Consider the following 17305-nt stretch of genomic DNA (forward strand, 5'->3'; position numbering starts at 1 on the left):
ACACACTAGAGAGGTGCTCCAGCTGTAGGTATATGTGCAATTTAAAGCACAACATTATCCATATAGCTGCCACCTGCACAACTACATAATTTTGTTAGTTGTGTTAATACTATGCATATGAAAGAATACTTAGTACAGGTGATTGAGTTTTTATAACAAAATATCATTATTTTCGATTCTTGCAAAAGTCACAAAACATGTAAAATATATATATTCTTGTGAAATCAAGAAGCAATAGAAGTGTACAGTTATTTTTATATTTCAAGGAACAGAACATATTAAAAGTAGACAATACTTGTCAACTTCAAACGGTAAGGTAACTGTTTGTCATGCTTCGGTTCGGAAACGTTCCTTCGCAGTGGAGGGGTTAAAATTATTAGAAGCTCCAATTAAGTTATTTACCTCAGATTATTGCACATCTGTTAAAAACTTAACTGATTGGCATGTTTCAAGCCCATTTCCAAATCAAAATGATTTGTTGTAAAAGACAAGTACAGCATGTAGACTGTTAAAGTCCATACTGGGTCTATAAATATCAAAATCTCTTACCATTAGCTATGACAAATTTTACCAGTGTCATAAATAGTTCAATAGATATCCAGTTTGGTGTTTCCAGCTTTTAGCAAGATTTATCTGGAATCATGCCTTATCAATGCAAGTATTTTCAACTTATGGTCAATATTTACCAGATTACCGGCAGGCAACTACTGTAATCAATACATTAATCTGGAAAGGAATGTAATTAAGGAACTAATTATATCACTGTCAATGCATTAAATGGACACTGGACTATGTCATGATAATAAATGTTCCAAGTGTCTGTCTAGGTAATATATTTGTCTTTGGTTCAATTTAGAACATGATTACATTACATTGATTACATTTCTTGTCAAAAATGTTTGCAATGCTAAACCAACATTATTATAAACAAAACAGCATCAACAATACACTATACTTCAGTGCTATGCCCTTAATTTTAACACACATTATGGTTTTAACAAGATGCATAATTAACCTCATCAACATATTATTATGTTAATTATTATGAATTATTATGAATTATGAATTATGTTAATATTATTATTATCTCCTCAACATTTTGGATGAATTTGTGCCATGTAATATAGCAATATGTTTCCTCATTTAGAAAAATGCAAGATCATACAGAGTTTATATGCATAAGAATGTCACTAAGACAGATTTCAAAATACAGTCCCCGGTAAAGTGACAAAACTTATGTCACAAAAGAGTTGTCAAAGTTTTCTTATGCTTATTTACTCATCCATTATACTAACCTGTTACTGGGGACGCTATTGCTATGTCTTGTATGGGAACCCTGCATTTTGTGATTAAGCACTGAGACTTGGCACAATTGTTCATTGGGTGGCCCTGAGTAGATAAAGATCGGGAGGCATCGAGAGCCCCCCTTAATTTAGGAGGGAGGAGGGGGGGAAGGCTGGCGCCTCCGCGCTTCCTTTGAAACCATATTTCTCTAAAACTATACAAAATAGGGCATGCGATATATCATTTTCGGATAAATGAAGGACGAGGAATTCATTTTTGGAACAAAAAAATTGTATTTTAGAACAAAAATACAAAATAAAATTGGAAAATCTAAAAACGAGATTTTTTTTATACATATTATTGCACATTTTATGAAAACTGTAATGGTTTTTTTTTAAATAAAAAATATTATTTAATAGCTACATTTATCTAGTTTTAGAAAATGTATAATTTGTTATAGAAATATATTATAGGACGAGTGATAAAAAATAATTTACATCGCCCGATAGGGTGATTTGAATGCTCATTTCAATAAGTTTTGTTAATGATTTCAGGTATAATCACTATTTTTAACACACGAAAGCCGCAATCATTGTAGTTTATGGCTATTTTAGTGATAAATGTGGGTACTTAAAATATAAAAAATACAAAAATTTAAAAAAAAAATAAAATGTGATAACTTTTTTATAATATTATCCTATTTTGTTCTTTCTATACAATATATATATCTAAAAGCAATAAATATGAATGAAAAGCCACATTTATGTAGTTTATAAAAATATACAGTTTGTTATTTAAATATATTACGAAACGCGAGATAAAAAATAATGAAAGTGACGTGGCAGGGCGATCTTGATGTACGGTACGGGTCAGCTTGTATGATTCGATGAGGTGAGGTAAAGGTACTCAAAGCTCTCAAAAAGTGTAGTTATTTAGAGTACTTCAAATTAAACAACATACTCCTATATAGTCTGAATTTAACTATTTATATCACATGAAATTATCGATTGATATGATAGGTCAGATATATACATCTGATCCTAATACATCTTGTGAAATAGTAGTTATCTATATGATTTGCATAATTTATGGATAATTCTTACTTGACATATTTATTATTCCAGATCTGCGTCCTGTACTTTGGTTAACGAGTGCCGAAAATAGTTATTAACCAAAAAGACCGCCAAATTAACAGCATTTCACCGACAAAAGCTGCCTTACACCATTTTTGTAAGGGTTATAGGTCCATGTATGGGGTCAACTAAACCTAATTCAAAATTTGCCATTATTTGCTACTTGTGGCTGGACTAAAGTCTGTAACAATTGGGATTTGGGAGCCTACTTGCCCGCAACGTTGCCTGTTGCTGCAGAAACATGCCTCGAAATTGTCGGATGCAGGTGTAAAAAAACAGTGCCGCGTAAGGTGCAACCGTAAAAAAAGACTTTTTAAATTAAATGTTCGGAGCTGATGTGCTTATGCAGTGGATGTTGTGATATATACATAATTAAATTCAGACTATTCATGTTGTTTTATTTGAATAACTCAAAATAGCTACACTTTTTGAGAGCCTTGAGTACTAGCCCCGATACACATGTTTTCGTCTAGTCAGACCATTTTTTTAGGTTCTCCTTTGTACAAAAGCAATGTGTTAGTTCAAAAATCATTAATGTTTAATGCTAATACGAATCTAGTTTATTTTTTATGGCACTATTGCGCAATAACTAACTATCATTGATACTGAAAGGAAGAATATGACGATTTTTATTTTATCTTTTAAGGATGGGTAAAACCGATTTAAGGGAGCCCAAAGGAAGTAACTAAGTTCTGCTAGTAAACTAAAAAATCTTCAAGCCTATGCATGCAGAACTGCTTTAGGAGAGGAGAACGTGATTAAGACATTTTTTTTACAATATAAGTCACATGCAATTTTATTTTACAATCAAAATAAACTATATTATAGGACTTTTACAATTTTCTGTACTGGGTCGTGATTCGTGATATACCTACATGTGTAAACGTTATTAGAACAAGTATATTTCTGTATTACTAGACGAACTCCACTGCATAGCGGGTAGTACCTTTACCTCACCTCATTGAATAATGCAAGCTGACCCGTACATTAAAATTTTCATTTTCATTATTTTTTATCTCACGTTTCATAATATATTTATACAACAAACTATATATTTTTATAAACTGCATAAATGTGGCTTTTTATTGATATTTATTGCTTTTAGATATATATTGTGTAGAAAGAACAAAATAGGATAATGTAAAAAAAAATTATCACATTTTTAATATTTTTTAAAATTTTGCTATTTTTTTTTATTTTAAGTACATTAATCACTAAAATAGCCATAAACTACAATGATTACAGCTTTTGTGTGTTAAAAATAGTGATTATACCTGAAATCATTGACAAAACTTATTGAAATGAGAATTCAAATCACCCTATCGGGCGATGTAAATTATTTTTTATCACTCGTCCTATAATATATTTCTATAACAAATTATACATTTTCTAAAACTAGATAAATGTAGCTATTAAATAATATTTTTTATTTTAAAACAACTATTACGGTTTTTATAAAAAGTGCAATAATATGTATAAAAAAAAATCTCGTTTTAAGATTTTCCCATTTTTTTTTGTATTTTTGTTCTAAAGTTTTTTGTTCCAGAAATGAATTCCTCGTCCTTCATTTATCCGAAAATGATATATCGCATGCCCTATTTTATATAGTTTTAGAGAAATATGGTTTCAAAGGAAGCGCGGCGGCGCCAGCCTTCCCCCCCTCCTCCCTCCTAAATTAAGGGGGGCTCTCGATGCCTCCCGATCTTTATCTACTCAGGGCCACCCAAGGAACAACCTGTGCCAAGTCTCAGTGCTTAATCATAAAATGCAGGGTGTTGTGCAATAGCGTCCCAGCTATGTAGTGAATCTAAAATTTACTGTCAGTATACTTACATAAGCCAGATGCAATGGCACAATATTATTGAGTAGGATAAATACCTTATTCCATGTCATTCCGGACAAACTTATTTTTAATATGACAAATAGGGCAAGATAATGATCATCTCTCTTTGTAGATCATTAAACCCATAAAGTCACCTGTTATAAGGAATCATTTAGGTGTAATTTAGATCTAAGTACTTGTATCTTATACTCTGTTTCACTGTGACACTGTGACAATTGTCAATATATCACAAGTAGGTTCAATATGTATTATGTATTCTGAAACATATCTGGAAGCACAAAAACACAACACACAAGTGAGCTAATGATTATTCATTACTGCAGCCCCTCTATATATACTGGTAATACTCTTTGCCCGGAGCATTATGTGAATGACAACTTGGATGTGGTTAGCATCTCACCGTCCATGACTTACTGTGGTACTTATTGTGATACATTTTGTGAGTATATAAAAGTATTAGTATCTTCAACATGTACATAATTAAGTTGATCTGAAAGAAAGAAACACAACACAGGCTACTATAGTGGATGTTGATAATTTCAGCCCCAGAGCACTGTGTTTGGATCACTTTTACTTCCTGTTACACACTCATTATGATCAAATACTACTCCAAAGTGTGAATATCTCTTAAACTGCAATGAATCTGAAAGAAAACACAAGACACGCCAGCACACTAGGCATGTTCTATCTCTTTGTTGGCACAATTACGTACAGGTATTTGATCACAGCCTTTGCCTTTTACACTTTTAACTGTAGTATATGGTGCTAGTGTCTTTACTCGTCGAATCAGATCGACTGGTGTTAATTAAATACTGTTGGATGACAATGAATGGTTACGAGCGCGGCGCGAGAATGATGACATTGTCAATTTCGGACAAATTTCATAGTACGGGCGTATATGGGTAACTTAATATCGCGCTTCTGAAACTGTTAGAGTAAAAACACCAGGATACCACTATTAATTATACAGTTTATTGAACGGAATCTCAAAATACAAGCTTAGTGACAAACGCTCCCAATGGAAGCCTCCAGTCCGTCTGACGCCCAGTTGACAGCGATGCCTAGGGATGGGGACGCTGTACTAGTGATGTCCTTATAATATGTATAATAAGTATTTATATATTATATATCGTTGTCTGAGTACCCACAACACAAGCCTTCTTGAGCTTACCGTGGGCACACCTCGGACACTGGCGATCAAATATATGAAAGAGGCGCGTTCCTAGCACACAGTCTAAGCTCGTGACGTGTACTATGCTTGTATGAGTGAAATATGACATGTCGACTGTTCACGTTTTTGACAGGCGGTAACTGTGAGGTAACCGAGAGGGGGTGGGCGGCACTTTCAGCGGGGATCGGGAGTGGCCATATTGTACGATAGTACTCTTTATTATACTGTGCCGTGAGCCTCAGTCAATCTGTGTAAGAATGTCCTATAATATTTATCTATTACAGAGATAAGTCAGCCCCGGAGGCCTTAAGAAACTCGAACCATGCTTGTTTATTTATACTCGAAGACCCATCTAAGATCAACCTGACAGATCGTAGCTCACGTTTAACGAAAACGTAAAAAGTTTGCCCCGCTGCACGCTCGTATTGAGCGTGCAGCGGGGCACGGCGTGCATCTCAAACAATTGAAGCTCATACAAGTGTCCTGAGTCGACGCTGCATAGAGTGTACGCGGGACAGCGCCCTGCTAAACGATCCGCTCCGAGCGTCGACCCAGACCTCAGATTAAGAGTGTACCCTGTATACCACAATAATATATTGAATACTACCTCAGGAACCATATCCTTGTAGTCATAATTGGTGAGATTGCAGCACTGGGCCAAGTCGCAAAGACAGCGGGACACGACGCCACCGTTCGCGAAGTTCTGTTGGCCGATGTCGAGGATGTTTATTACTGCCCCCGTGTCTGCGGCTTTGGGGTCCTGCCATGATTCCTGGGGACAAGAAGTGAGGGTTAATAATGAATAAACATGGGCGAAGTGGCAGTAGCAGTCACATAGACAGAAAAAGGATTAACCCAATCCAACTACAAATAGAGAGTGCACTACGCACTGTTAAGAAGAAAACTCTGGTAAGGTTGAAAAGGTCAATCATTCGTTGTAATTTTCTGTTTTATTTATCTCCATCAGGACTCTTAGAAGACTATATAAGATATGATGATGATGATGATGATATCCTGTTATCCCTCATTAGGGACATAGGGCTCTCAGAAGGGACTTCCATTCTTCGCGGTCCAGCGCGGCCTCCTCCAGCTCCGCCCAGATAAGATATAGGATTTTTTAAATGGTTGACGCCAGCATCAAATCAGAAATATCAGAATCTGATGCTTTTGTATCCTGGAGATATTGAGGGCACATTTTATCTTTTCACGTGATTTGGATTTTCATAAAAGGCGCTCTAAATTGCTTCGCCATAAAATTCATCAAACATTTCAATACTCCGATATGTATAGCCAGATAATCACAGTTGCAAGCAATTCAGAGGTGTGCAAGCTCGTAGCTCTAAGTAGTTAATCGGAGCATACATGCATACATATAATCACGCCTGCATCCCATAAAGGGGTAGGCAGAGCATATGAACTACTAAAGTTTCAGTGCCACTCTTGGCAAAAAAGGGGTTGATAGAAATCGAAATTGTGCCATTGCAGTGACAGGTTGCCAGCCTCTCGCCTACGCCACAATTTAATCCATATCCAACAGTCGACTTCCACGACACCCACGGGAAGAGGGGGGGTGGTGAAATTCTTGACCCATCACCACACGGGACAGGATAATGGGAGCATGTGAGTGGTTATTGTATGTTTAAAACTCAGTACTCTTGCACATTGCACTCCTCAAAAGAATGCAGCGTATATAGGAAGCAATACATAGGAAAGTAGCAACACAAACAAAGATAAACAACTTCTCTATGTCTTCCAGACAACTTTAAGGTAGTGGAAATTGAAAAGTAACATTTACTAACAATTTTGTGTAGTCAATTATTTTATTCATACGGAAGGAAACATTTGTTTTGTGCATGTCATAGAACTAAAACAATTAAGTGTAGGTAATTACAATTATTATGCAAATTTTATCTTACGGCACACACGTTGTGAAAAGTAAAGTAGGTCTCTCGAACAATAAACGTTACAAAGTAATGTTATCTAGTTTAATTGCCATGTTATATTATTTATTTAATATGATATAACGGCGGCTAAGAATGTAAAACTGGTAAACCACTTTTAAAAAGCATTTCTTTTGAACTTTGAAGCGTGTAAAAACAGGTAAATTCCTAGTCCTACCTTGTTAATTTGTGTAATAAAGTTAATAAAGTCTAATTTTAGCATGAAAACATAAATACATAGCAGCAGATTTACACTCATAGCCCTCATAGCATCCATACTAATATTATAAATGGAAAGTGTGTGTCTCTGTTTGTTTGTCCGCCTTTCACGGCAGAGCGGAGCGACCAATTGTCGTGATGTTTTAAGTGGAGACAGTGGAAGGAATGGAAAGTGACATAGGCTACTTTTTGTCTCTTTCTAACGCGAGCGAAGCCGCGGGCAAAAGCTAGTACTAAATAAAACTTCATATACCGACGTCTTTACAAACGATACAATGAATCGATGTATGTAACAAATCAAATTATTTTATTAAATGTTTTTTGATTTGTTTTTTTTTTTAAGTAGTACGAGTAGCACTACTATAATATACAAATACTGTATAAATTGTAGACACGTTTAGCATGCAGCGATAGCTGGAGACACCGGTTCGATTCCCGGCATCGCCACCAGTGCGCTTGATCGCTTTTTCTTTATATTTATGATACAATAAATATTTTCAACAAAGTAGTAAGTAATGGAAAATAGTGAAAGTGTCAAAGACCGCTAACATATGTGCTAATAAACGTGCAACTTCTATACAGTAACGGATGTGTCATGCCAAACCTCGCCACGTGCGAACAGTTATTTCTGTCGCATGATTACATTATTTCGAATTACATTGTAAATATACGGGCAAACACACATGGACACGGAACATTGTGCGTGAAGATTAAGAAAAACGTATATAATAATTATGTAGGTTTTATAAGGATTTCAAGCATGTAAAACTTCTATTGACATTCAATAGGAACAGAAATCACCTTCGACCATAACAGATTGTACTTTCTGAGAATAATTTACACCGGAATGTTACTGAAGCGAACCGTTCGATGCAAACGCCAAATCAATGAGAATTTGCTTTAAAATAATTCTGCATGTCTCAAGAACTGATACACACTGATATACCAATTTGGTTTCTTGTATGTTATAATTTTAGTACTTTTTTTTAGAATTATTTATTTTTATATTATTTTAAATAGGTAAACACAGTAAATTAAAAATTCACAGTAAATTGTAAATACTTGATATATCCGTTTCCATAGTTTTATTTAACCGAAGCCAATATTATGTAAACACAGTCTTGATCAAATACAATGTCAAGCTTACGCAATATAAGAACCATAAAAATCCACACGTACCTACAGTTTTATCAGCCTCACACACTGCTGACTCAGTAGTAAACTGCGTTGTACTTAAACAATGTACGTAGGTATTAAACACTGTAGACAGCATGTCGGCAAGGAATAAAACATATAAATTTCGAATTCTGAACAAGGACGTCAACTGTTCGTCAATGACCACATTTTACTACTTTCTTCGAAAGAAGCAGAAAAAATGTTGATGAAACATGAGTTTGTTCGATTCGAGCCAAGTATATTGTGTTGGCGACTTGGCGCGTATAGTAAAACCGGCAGATCATGAAATATTTAGGCATAACTAGAAACGTAATTTTCACGTCCCCTAAGTCAATGGCCTATATTTTTGAAGACACTTAAAAATAGGCTAAAATTTGAATAGAATAATGTACCCAATTAGAAAGTAGGTATTCTGTGCAACGCAATCCAATTCGCGGCGGTGCGTGAGCGGCATGAGGCTCAGTGACATAATATATGTCTTAACACCACGCCAATTGTTTTATTGGTGTGTATATGTGGGCTATGATAGAGTTAATCGCATAATAACTGCCGGCTAGCAAATGATTTGCACAAGATTATAGGTGAAGTGAAGTCACATCTATTACACTGAGAGGAATTTGCCTTGTGAATTTAACAAATTCGACTTATCCGTGATACTTGGCGTGTATCCCTTTGAAACAAAAGTATTTTAGGAAACGGAATAAATCACAATATTGATGATACAAGTCGAATTTGTACGAACAACAAGGTCAAACTTGTTAAAAAATATTTGATTGAATCAACCAAAAATATGTTTAAAATAATATGTGACATGCTGCTTTTATAAAATCGACTTGTTGATTCAAATAAAACATTGATTCAAATAAAATTAAACTTGTAGAATGTACCTACTAGTAGTTACCTACAGTTAACAAAACCAAACTGGTAGTTTGAACCAAAGATCACGTAGGCGCTATTTTAACCATAAAAATTGTTGAACAAACATGAAATCTAGTTGTTTTTTTCTGAGTGTAGCATCGAGCCGCATTTTGTGTATGAAAAATTTCACGATAGTATGAAGACGCTTCGAAAAGCTGAGAACATGCACATTGCACACGCATGTAAGATTTAGATAAACTACCCGTGGGTAAAATACTATTATAGTCTTTCTTTGCCCTCGTTGCTTATATCACGATATAAAGGCCTTGTAACAAGATATAAATATATTATTGAAGCACTCATATTCCTGTTAAGACGAGTAAAATATAGGTCGTATGCATGTGGGTGCAAGGTGCACTAAATTTAAATTATTTAAAGTGCATGCGATGACTTATATCATTATATTTACAAGTCTCGATGCACTCGATTCAGTTTGGATCCAAGGATCCAAAATAAGCAGTTCGCAAATCATATTGATTTCGTCGAATTTTCGCTGCGATTCTACATTTGCGACATAAATAGCAAAGGTTGTTAGTTTTCAGAAGCATTTTGTTTTGTGTAGGTATTAGATTTTCTTAAAATCCTGGACATATTTTTGATTATTTGTCATAAGGTCTTATTGATAGGTGCGAGTAAGTACACGCATGTGACAAAATTTTTGTTTAGTTGTTACTTAAAATTTTCAGTCACAGGTGTAATTTTCCAGCGTAGTTAATTAGTTATGCGCAAACCCTCAAAACAATTAATTTTCAATTACATGACGAATAGTGTTTTGCTCATTTTTACCAATTTCTCGGGAAAATTGGAAATTAGTGATCGCTTTCGTAATTTGTTTTTTAAATTTGTTTGTACAAACTTATCTGTTTTTCTGAAAGTTATGGAAATATAAAAGGCTGATGAATAATTAAAACAAGATGGCGCTTGCGTCCTATTTCCTTTTTAGGGTTCCGTAGTCAACTAGGAACCCTTATAGTTTCGCCATGTCTGTCTGTCCGTCCGTCCGTCCGTCCGTCCGTCCGTCCGTCCGTCCGTCCGTCCGTCCGTCCGTCCGCGGATAATCTCAGTAACTGTAAGCACTAGAAAGCTGAAATTTGGTACCAATATGTATATCAATCACGCCAACAAAGTGCAAAAATAAAAAATGGAAAAAAATGTTTTATTAGGGTAGCCCCCCTACATGTAAAGTGGGGGCTGATTTTTTTTTTCATTCCAACCCTAACGTGTGATATATTGTTGGATAGGTATTTAAAAATAAATAAGGGTTTACTAAGATAGTTTTATGATAATACTAATATTTTCGGAAATAATCGCTCCTAAAGGAAAAAAAAGTGCGTCCCCCCCCCTCTAACTTTTGAACCATATGTTTAAAAAATATGAAAAAAATCACAAAAGTAGAACTTTATAAAGACTTTCTAGGAAAATTGTTTTGAACTTGATAGGTTCAGTAGTTTTTGAGAAAAATACGGAAAACTACGGAACCCTACACTGAGCGTGGCCCGACACGCTCTTGGCCGGTTTTTTATTTTTACTGTTAACAGTGCTAACGCAATTACGACAGGAAATTATCCGCGGAACGAAAACTAGAGAAACTATGAGGTGAACCAACTCTATTTATGGGCACGCTAATAAGTTCTATTTATTATCGCTACTTACGCCAATAAAAAGTGACGAAATACAGTTAAAGAATAGGCTCCTCTTCTAAAGAATAGGCCTCTTCTTCTTTATGATGTATTAAGCAACGAGTAGACGATTCTTTTGATGACAAAATTGACAAATATTTGCACCAGAGGTGTTGTGTGTGTGAAAGTTGCAAGACTTGCAAGTACGAAACTTGGGTTGTGCCCATTTCTGGGAGGGAAAAGGGGAAATTCGAATTAGGAACTTTCTTTTATTTACACATATATAATACTAGCTTTTGCCCGCGGCTTCGCTCGCGTTAGAAAGAGACAAAAAGTAGCCTATGTCACTCTCCATAACTTCAACTATCTCCACTTAAAAAATCACGTCAATTTGTCGCTCCGTTTGGACAAACAAACAGACACACACACTTTCCCATTTATAATATTAGTATGGATAAGAGTTCAAACCTAAAATACACCCTGTTTTTTTAACTTTAAGGGAAGGTTCTTTAGATCAAATACAATTAATTTCTGTAAGAAACTAGCGTCTTAACTCTTACGGTTATCGAGTTATTAAAAAAATAAAGATAATTAAGTACTGAACACGTGTGTGACAGCCTTTAACAATTCCTAATGTTATTTGTTTTGACATGTACTGTGCCGTCAATCACTTGACACTAACTTGAATGTTTTTCTTAAGGGTCTCTCACACTAATAAATTAATTTATTATGTATGAAAATGATAAACATTTTTTTAAAAGTGATATACAAGGTGGTTCCTGATAATGAACTTAGCTACGTATCGAATTTAACGGAAAACAAAAAAAAACACGGTGTATAATTTGTATTTGTACAAGTACACCGAGACTAAACATACAATAGATAATCAAACATAAGAGGACAAATCTTATTACCAATTACAATGTCACGGTCAAGGCCCCAAACCTCACATACCATCGCACCATGGGAACTATGCGAGCGAGATGCGCATACAAAACAGAAAAGGGACAGAAAGGGACAGAGTGCGTTCTTAATTGGAGCTTATTTATATTCAACACCGCATCCTATAGAACAAGTTAAATTTTCCTATTTTAAAGCTTATGAAGTCGTATTAAGGTTCATAAAATATTTTTAGTACAATCGGCCTCTTGATTCATGTGATGTTATAAAATATTTGTCTCTATCGTGGTGAATTAGTAGGGAATCAGAATTTATGTGGACATGTGGGTTAAGTACATACGTATGTTTGTAGTTTTAGTTTAAGATTGTGTTGATGACGAGTAAAGCGTGTCGTTATTTCTGTCGGTTAGAGAAATAAACATTATGCATGGTTTTATGGAATGTTTCTTTACACAAATGAGTGATAATTGAAATAGAAAACATCGTCATTCAATAGCCAGAAATGTATGATTTAAACGGAAGATTTCAATACCTCCGTAATATCTACATAGGCTAATATCGTTTTAATGGGAATAGCTTGTTACCATACCTCTTAACTATTATTAACGTTTAAAAATTTGCCTATAACAGTTAGTACCTGAAACTGGACTCGAGAATTTGAGTTGTAATTAAGAGGCCTTATTCCTAAAGACGAGCGTTTTTTGCAAAATAGAACCTTTTTCATTCAAAATTATAAAGAAACTATAAATGATTATTAAAAAAATGATAATGTTCCTAAAAGTAGATATCTTAAGCTAGAAAGTCAATTGGTACTACTTTAAAATATGTCTTTTTATACTTCCGAAAAATCAGTTTTTTCGGAAGACGTTTTCAGTTTTCATAGTGGGATAGCTCGTTTAGAATCGTGATTGTGCTGTTAAAAATGTTATTTGGGGTAAAAAATGATCACAATCCTATTTGTTATATCCTATACGAGTTAGCTAATACTTTGACATTTTAAGATTTACTTGAAATGGTGGATAAATAACCTTCCGTATCCTCCCCATTTTTTCGATAAAAAGAGGTTTACATTATGTATTTTTCCAGCGATTTCTGCATTTTTTGTAACTCTTAAATAATATTATCCTAAACTAGAACTTCTTATTGACCTATAAGAAAAAAATCATACATATAAGACATACCTTTCTGTCGATAGATATGTTTTTAAAACACCTAAAATTCGAATAAAAGACACTGTGCTAACGCGAGCCCGCTCAGTCTGCGCCGAGCGCTCGAAGACAACGGACCTGCGTTTGATCGTCCGGCGCACCTAGCTTTCGTAAGCAGCTCGATAGTTCCGAGAAGTGCCGTAAACTGCGACTAAACAAATCTTGATCCTTTTTACACCTTATGCAATTTCAGCATTCGACATGCTTTTCATATTATTTTGGATTTTAAGTTATACGTGAAGTTTGTTGAGAGTTTGAATTATTATTATATTTTGGGACCAGGATGAGGTTCTGGTTCTCATGATGATGGAGTCAGGCAGGAGATGTTCAACAGAACTGCTATTCTACTTATCATAACTCCACCATGTTTGGGCTCATTAGATTTGGGCTGATGAGCACCATCGATCTAGATGAGGTCCAAGATCTCATGATGGAGTCAGGAGGTGGTCAACAGAACTGCTATTCTCCTCATCATAACCCCATCATGTTTGGGCTCATTAGATTTGGGCTGACGAGCACCATCGAACTAGATGAGGTCCAAGGTCTCATGATGGAGTCAGGAGGTGGTCAACAGAACTGCTATTCTCCTCATCATAACCCCATCATGTTTGGGCTCATTAGATTTGGGCTGACGAGCACCACCGAACTAGATGAGGTCCAAGGTCTTATGACGGGGTCAGGAGGTGGTCAACAGAACTGCTATTCTCCTCATCATAACCCCATCATGTTTGGGCTCATTAGATTTGGGCTGACGAGCACCATCGAACTAGATTAGGTCCAGGGTCTCATGATGGAGTCAGGAGGTGGCCAACAGAACTGCTATTCTCCTCATCATAACCCCATCATGTTCGGGCTCATTAGATTTGGGCTGACGAGCACCATCGAACTAGATGAGGTCCAAGGTCTCATGATGGAGTCAGGAGGTGGTCAACAGAACTGCTATTCTCCTCATCATAACCCCATCATGTTTGGGCTCATTAGATTTGGGCTGACGAGCACCATCGAACTAGATTAGGTCCAGGGTCTCATGATGGAGTCAGGAGGTGGCCAACAGAACTGCTATTCTCCTCATCATAATCCCATCATGTTCGGGCTCATTAGATTTGGGCTGACGAGCACTATCGAACTAGACGAGGTCTAAGTTCTCATGATGGAGTCAGGAGGTGGTCAACAGAACTGCTATTCTCCTCATCATAACCCCATCATGTTTGGGCTCATTATAAATATGTGGAAGGTCGTTAATAATAATAAATGTTTTATTAGGGTACCCCTACATGTAAAGAGGGGGCAGATATTTTTTTTCATTTCAACCCCAACGTGTGATATATTGTTAGATAGGTATTTAAAAATGAATTAGGTTTTACTAAGATCGATTTTTGATAATTTTCATATTTTCGGAAATAATCGCTATAACTTTTGAACCATATGTTTAAAAATATGAAAAAAATCAAAAAAGTAGAACTTTACAAAGACTTTCTTTGAAAATTTGTTTTGAACTTTATAGGTTAGTTTTTGAGAAAAATACGGAAAACTACGGAACCCTACACTGGCCCGACACGCTTTTGGCCGGTTTTTATTTTATTTTAATACTTTTCTGTGCTATTCATACATAGCCACCCTAGGGGATTCAGTATTGACAGCTTCTTTTTTTTCTTTCTGCATATATTTGTTTCCGCTTTTAAGTTTATTGTAAATAAGACTGCTTGCACTTACATTGAGATTATAATTACATAATGCTATTAAATTAAATCTAATGAAGCGTTGTTTTATTTCCTAAATCTCAAAACCCTTTAAATCGAATATGTATAGTAATGAGCAAAAATTTTACCGCAGGCTTTCCAAACCGACGATGCTTGATCAGCTACTTTTAGAACGAACATGTACACCGTGTCCAATAAGTCCGAATACTCACATTTTACCTCAGTTCTAAAGATATAGGGATCACAGGCCATCAAATTCTTATTTAAACTGAAGAGTATATTCCTTTTAATAAAATACAAGCACAAAGTTCATGAAATTTCCGAAGTGTCTAAGAAAAACAAAGAGGTAAAGTGCCAACAAAATACTTGCTCGGCACGCAGGTGACGAGTTATTTTTTATAAGCAGAATCTGTATGTGATAAAACAGACGCCACGTGTCCAAAATAGACTATTATGGGTACCGAGGATAGATAACGTTCCGGGCAACTAGAAAAATGTGCCTAGGTTCCAGAGCTCACCATCGGCCCAGGGTGGCTAGCCGAATGGCACAATCGCTCACGAAACGAAGCGCTAGTAGATATCTATCTATATCGCGCTTGCGTATTGGCGCGACAGAGCCAGCGGCGTATCGCTTTCGTTTGGCGTCGGAGAAATGCCATTCGGCTACGGGGCCAGGTGTGGGATGCAGTATGTAAGCGAGGTAAACTACCTTCAGTACTTACAGATAAAAGCGTTAAAATCAACGTTTTTTTCTTTAAAACCAAGGTTTTGGAGAAAAAAATGCCTTAAAGTTAAAAAGGATGCTTGGGAATGAGTATCATGTGTCCCAACAAGACGCACCTCCAGCACATTCGGCAAATGGTATTCTAGCGTAGTTTCAGACTAATTTGGCAGTTTTTTATCCGAAACATGAGTGGCCACCCAGGCCTCCAGGTTTAGGCGTATTAGACTACTTTGTATGGTCATACATGCTTTGAAGACTAATTTTTTATAAAATCATAAACCTAGATCATTTCAAAAAGATTATTGAGAGTATTTGGGATGAAATGTGAAGAAAACGATGCGTGCCGCGTGTGATCCGTTTGAGAAGCATTTGAGGCTGGTAAACAAGTTAATGCTGGAGTTATTCCAAAACATTTGTTGTGAATGTAGTAAATAAGAGTGCCATTCATAAAATATAATAATAATGTAGTAACTATTTGTTCATTTTGTTTTATTGGCTATTTGTGCTGTATTCAAACTTATTGGACACGGTGTACATATTTTGATTTTCACCCTTTAAAATGTTTCTAAGACGCAACGTTTTGCAAATTTGGTCACGTCATGCACAATTAAACTGTGGAATGAATTGTCGCCAGCGGTATTTCCGGACCAATGCGACCATCAAACCTTCAAGAAAAGAGCGTACATCCATCTTAAAGGCCGGCAACGTACCTCCAACACTTCTGGTGCTTCTGGTGTCCATGGGCGGCAGTGATCGCTTACCATCAGGCAGCCTATCTGCTCGTTTGCCTCCTATCCCATAAAAAAACGTTTAATATTTTTTAAGAAAAAAAAAACCGCCGCCTTTCGGGTTGTGGTGAAAGCTACTTGCGAATGTTGGATTATGTAGAAATGTGTAGGTATTTTTTAAAACTGCTTTTAATGCTTTAATTATTTGATGGCAACACAAATCAATATACGTATAACGCTAAGGTTTGAGAGTTTCTCAATTCCTCATGAATCCGATTATAAGAAATCGAAGCTTGACAAACTTTGACTTGAAAACTCAATAATTATGCTTAACAAACATAACTAAATAAATGTCACTATTCTGAACTTAAATGCATGCTTTTCTTACAAAAATACCAAAGTCACTATGAGTGTGCCGTTCAGATTTGAGGAGTTCGGTTCTGACCATCATCAGCAGTTCCACTGCACCAAATGTCACTGTTCCGGACGTAAGTGCATGCTGTTCTTATAAAAATACCAAAGTCACTATAAGCGTGCCGTTCAGATTTGAAGAGTTTGGTTCTGAGTGTTCTGACCATCATCAGCAGTTCCACTGCACCAAATATCACTGTTCTGGACTGGACGTAAGTGCATGATGTTCTTATAAGAATACCAAAGTCACTATAAGTGTTCCGTTCAGATTTGAGAAGATCGGTTCTGATCTGACCATCATCAGCAGTTCCACTGCACCAAATGTCACTGT

General features: G+C 35.9%; 1 protein-coding gene across 1 annotated transcript in view; it reads right to left on the reverse strand.

Annotated features, from left to right (window-relative positions):
- LOC125238431 (glycerol-3-phosphate acyltransferase 1, mitochondrial) overlaps positions 1–17305 on the reverse strand; it is an 84367-nt gene that overhangs the window by 21290 nt on the left and 45772 nt on the right. Inside the window, 1 exon segment of the mRNA XM_048145770.1 lies at positions 6039–6203. Coding sequence (XP_048001727.1) covers positions 6039–6203 — 165 coding nt within the window.

This window comes from Leguminivora glycinivorella, chromosome 23 (assembly GCF_023078275.1).
Source record: "Leguminivora glycinivorella isolate SPB_JAAS2020 chromosome 23, LegGlyc_1.1, whole genome shotgun sequence".
NCBI classification, from domain to species: Eukaryota; Metazoa; Arthropoda; class Insecta; order Lepidoptera; family Tortricidae; genus Leguminivora; species Leguminivora glycinivorella.